Genomic DNA, 4,984 nt, shown 5'->3' with positions numbered 1-4,984 from the left:
GCCAAGCAGCATCAGAGGAGCAGGAAATCTGATGTTTCGGGTCTAGACCCTTCTTTTTTGGAAGGAGGGTCCCGACCCGAAACGTCAGCTTTCCTGTTCCTCTGATGCTGCTTGGCCTGCTGTGTTCATCCAGCTCTACACCTGGTTATCTCAGATTCTCCAGCATCAGCAGTTCCTACTATCACTAAGTCAGTTTTATTGTGTTTAGATCACTAGGATAAAGTGGCTTCTTCACTGGCAAATTTAGAGTCTCAAGCCACTATAAGTGACCTACAGAGTAGGTCAATCTTTGCATCAGCTCTAGCCTAACTCCAAGGTCTTGTGCACTGGTGCACCAAGGTTGCTGGAGGTAGAGTTGTGTGCAATACCAGGTGTTAGTCATGATTCAAGTACTTAATGTCTTAAGAACAAACTTGCTCTAAAAAGTTAGATTTCACACCCAATTACTTGTTGTGAAATGCAGTAATGCAAGGAAAAAGCAGGCAAGTTTTATACAGCAAATATGATTTCTTGAACAGTGGACATAAATGCCAGCAACTCATTTGCAATGCTGACAGCGGAATAAGTCTGAATACCGCAAAAACTCTTGTTTAGAACAGATCATGTTGCACTACATAAAATCAGAGGGAAGTAGGACCATGGCTCAGATCTAAAGACTGCACTTCTTATGTAGCACTCCTTCAGTACAGTATCAAAATGTCAGCCTACATTCTCCTGGAGGAGATAGTGGATTTGAAAGCTACAACTTTTGACTCCATATATACTTTGGGTACAAACCTTACACTATATAGTACCCGATAATATGTTTAACTTAACAGTATGCTTACTTTTTCAGTTTCACTTCATCCACTTCATTTATGGGTTTGTGCCTCAGCTGAATCTGAAACCAACTGCAGTAAAAAAGAATTAGTAAGCAATGTTTATTTTGATAATCACATCAAAAAAAAGTTTGAACACATTTGAGGAAGTCACTAGATGCTACAAAGCTGCCTATTTAAAAATAGCAATTCACTATTTTAATGTAAGAAACTGCAACTGAAATAGGCTGATCAGACCCTCGAGCCTGCTCCATCATTCAATAGGATCATGGCAACTCTAGCATTCACTTTCCTACCCTTCTCCATAACGTCCTCTCTCAGCCCTAAATATACACAAGGACTTTGCCCCCATACCTGTGTGGCAAGGAGTTCCAAAGGGTCAAGCCCCAAGAGATTCTCTCATCTGTGTTAAATTGGTACCCCCTTAATTCTGAGACAATGCCTTCTGATTCTAGGCTCTCCCATGAGTGTCAGCATTTACACTGACAAGCTCCACAAAAATCCTCTATGTTTCAATCATATCACCTCATTTTCCATATTCCAGTGGTTGGAGTCCCAACCTGTTTAACCTTTGCTTAGGAGTAATCCCTCCACATCAGAAGTTATCCTAGTGAACTGCTTCTGAACTACCCCCAATAAAATATCTTTCCTTAAAAAGGAAATTCTGACAGTACTCCAGGTATGATCTCACCAGCACCTTGTAGAGTTGCATTAAGAATTCTCTACTCTTATAATCCAACCCCATTGAAGGGTCAAGTTTCCATTAGCCTTCTGAATTAACTGCGGCGCCTGTGTGCTAGCTTTTGGTTTTGTTCTCCAGTACCCCAAAGTCCCTTTGTTTTGCAGCTTTTCTCTATTTGAGAGTTTTTGCTCTAATTTCCAAAACGAGGAACTTCACATCATTCCACATTATACTCCACTTGCCAACTTATCGATATCTGTCAGCTGGACACAACATGTAGCTAGTAACATAGCCTGTTGAGTGTTTTCATTTAGCTGACAGAATGCACACAGGGATTCAAGCTGCTCATTGAATGGAAACAGCTTAAGTAAATGCAGGAGTGCTGAGATTGTAGGACAATTGGAGCATTATTACACAACATACAAATGGGTGATATTGCATACAACCAGGAGCAGCTGATGCATTCCCGAGCCACTGCAGACTACTGATATCCCATTTACTGTCCTCAAACCCCAGCAAAATACTTACAAAGTTGCGACTGGATGGGCAGGACATTCAATGTTCTCATCTCCCTTGTCAGTCCTTCGAACACCTGCAGTATTCACACACCAGCAGGTGCTGGTCCCATTACATTGCCTGGAATGGAAACTGCCATCATCCCGGCAATCAGGATCATAGATACCATCATTATCTAACATAGCATGCTCGGTGGGCTTTCTGCGAGCTCCAATGCCACTTTTCAATCGGAACATTTCATTCTTCATCATCCAGCACTTACTGGTCACTAAAGTGTTAAAAGAATGAAATTTACACATTAATAATAGCTCAATTTGAATCTGTTATGCAAGATATCTAATCCTTAGATTCTATTATAGGAAGGTTGAGGATTCTTCTCATGGAAGAAAATTAAAATTTTTTATTTACGAAATAGTGATTCTCTATTATACTGTGAGCTACTTCAATTGCTGATTATTAACAAAGTTTGTAGTGTTTGGCTAACAATGTACAAATGGACTCATTTGCCTCAAATTTAAAATAGACAGATCCAAATTCATTCATGGGATTTGGCTTTGCTCACAGCAGTTAAGAGTCAATCACATTGTTGTGTCTGAAACCACATCTGAATTACACTAGGCAAGAATTACAAACTTTCCAGAAGGGGATCAGTGAACCAGGGGAGTTTGTTTTCTTACCCCCGCCCCCAAAAAACCAACAGTGGTCACCATTAGGCTACTTTTAACTCCAAAATTTCACTATCTGCCATGGTGGGCTTGAAATCCATGTTGCCATTACTTTAGGCTAGTGTCACTGGGCTAAAAATCCAGTACATCAGCACCACACTACCTCCACCCTGTTAAAGAGAAGGGGGATCGTGGTATCTATTATACAAGCTATTTATCTGGATTACTACAAATGGGATTTGCAAATGAAACTTCAGTCATCTACTGCTGCTGAATTGAGAGGGGCAATATTAGCTGATTTACAGTAGAGGTCCAAGCTGGAACAGCCACGGTATGATGTACAACTTAGAGCTACTGAAGTGTTTTTATTGGCATTATGCAGCCACTTTTAGTAGGAATTCCTCAAACTTAACTCACTATTATTACTTCTCTAGCCTCAAATGCTACTTAAAATTATTTTGTCAGTACTTGTACACTAAAAGCCAGAGTGAAGGATAGCTTTATCAATAAAGCACTACATCAGTGGCCAACTCTAGATTTCTGATGACAAGTCACAGGGGATTCAAACTAACGCTGAGCACATTATTAGCAAGTCTCAAAAGTGTGAGAAGTGGTCTTATCACTTCCTTGGTCATTAGTCATTGACACCTCTCCATTCCATAAGCCAGTGGAAGTTCTATCTAGAACACACGGACTAGTGGTTCAAGGCAGCAGCTAGAGATGGGCAATGAATGCTGACCAGATAGTGATATCCACACGTGTGCAAAATAAAAGCAAAAACTAAGAAGAAACCAAATTAATCTGAGTCACCTAAATGCAAGGTAGCAAATAAAATCTGGAAAATAAAAGCACTGAAATTGTGTACACTTGTGGAAAGATGAAAAAAGTTGGCTGGAAAAGAGAAGCACTGGGTGTCAGGTAAACTTAAGACAATTTAAATCTGAGGAAAAAAGGTACTTTTATGCTCAATTAAAAAGTTATTCAAGATGCAACACCTTCTGCACAAATTCAGAATGCAAGAGGACAATGCTGATGTACTGGTGACCAAAAGTTACCATTAGGTGGTTTAGATTGTGGAATTGCATTTTACTGCAGTGCTCCTGAGCCAGCATTTTCTGGTTCAATTTATAAGAATGCACAAGTTATTTAAAAAAGATGCAAACTGAAGAATCAGTTGCAAAAAAGGTAATTTAGAAAGTAACAGTGGGCCACACTTTCCTGAAATTTAAGAAAAATAGAGTAGAAACATCACTGCTAGCAATTTGTTAACAGAAAGTGGAGATACATTCCTTATAATGCTCAGGAACCTTTCACTAGGCTTAAAACACTAACAAATGTCCTTAAAAATACTTACAGGTACTGCAGTTGACGGGACGATTGAATTCATCAGACAGTTGCAAAGCACAGGTACAAACGCCATCATTACTTAGACATTTGGCAAATCGGTTTGTCATACACACTGGACAGTCTGAAAAAGGTTAGTTCAGGCTCATTTAAATCATTGTTAGTTGTGCAATTAAAACAAAGACATTAGTTAAAGACCAACTGCCTTCTCCTTCAGAAAGAAGTCAGAGATTTGAGAAAGCTAAATCTTTCAAAATTCTGTCTCACCATATTGCAATAATAATAGGCAATATACTGTGATATTGGAAACCAGAAACTAACAGAATGCTAGAGAAACTCAGTAGGTCTGGCAGCATTTGCCAAGAGATAGAATATCAAATTTTTCCTCATCTCAGACCTAAATGGTCTACCCTTATTCAAGGCAAGGCAAACAATGGGGCAAATATTCAAAACAGAACTAGGAAAAAAAGGTTTTAAAAAACTGTAGATGCTGAAGATCTAAAAAAGCTAAAAATCACTGGAGAAACTTAGTAGGTTTGGCAGGATTCATGAAGAGAAAGCTCAGAGTCCAGTGACCCCTCTTGGGACAGACTGTGGTCGGTCAGGCATACATGCTGGTAACAGGGGATTGGGGGAGGGAAGGGAAGTAGTATGAGAAGATAGATGGAAACAGGGACAAGTGAGCAAAATAGTTGGGCAAAGGGATGATTGATAATAATCCAGGGAAGAAGAAAAGCTGATAATGGGGACTGTTAGTAGATGTAAATAGATTGCTTCTACTGAAAGCAGCCCATGGAGTATGGGAATGGGTAAAAAGGCAAGGAAGGTGGTGTTCAGGCTCCAAAGTTGATAAAAACAGAATTACAGATGCTGGAATCAGGAACAAATTAGTGGAGAAACTCAGTAAGTCACACAGCATCTAAAGACACAAACAGAAGTTCTTGGAAATGCTCAGCAGG

General features: G+C 39.6%; 1 protein-coding gene across 1 annotated transcript in view; it reads right to left on the bottom strand.

The window, feature by feature from the left end:
• Positions 1-4,242, bottom strand: part of epcam (epithelial cell adhesion molecule) — a 33,774-nt gene extending 29,532 nt beyond the window's left edge. The window contains exons 1-3 of the mRNA XM_048601185.1: positions 4,036-4,242; positions 2,029-2,284; positions 828-890 (exon numbers count right to left, since the gene is read on the bottom strand). Of these exons, the coding sequence (XP_048457142.1) occupies positions 828-890; positions 2,029-2,284; positions 4,036-4,135 (419 nt within the window). The 5' untranslated portion in view covers positions 4,136-4,242. The remainder of the gene's footprint in view (positions 1-827; positions 891-2,028; positions 2,285-4,035) is intronic.
• Positions 4,243-4,984: the final 742 nt, after the last annotated feature.

The sequence above is a fragment of the Rhincodon typus genome, chromosome 9, assembly GCF_021869965.1.
Source record: "Rhincodon typus isolate 14 chromosome 9, sRhiTyp1.1, whole genome shotgun sequence".
In the NCBI taxonomy this organism is placed as follows: Eukaryota; Metazoa; Chordata; class Chondrichthyes; order Orectolobiformes; family Rhincodontidae; genus Rhincodon; species Rhincodon typus.
The sequence above is the reverse complement of the archived record's forward strand: the minus strand, read 5'-3'. Positions and strand labels throughout refer to the sequence as shown.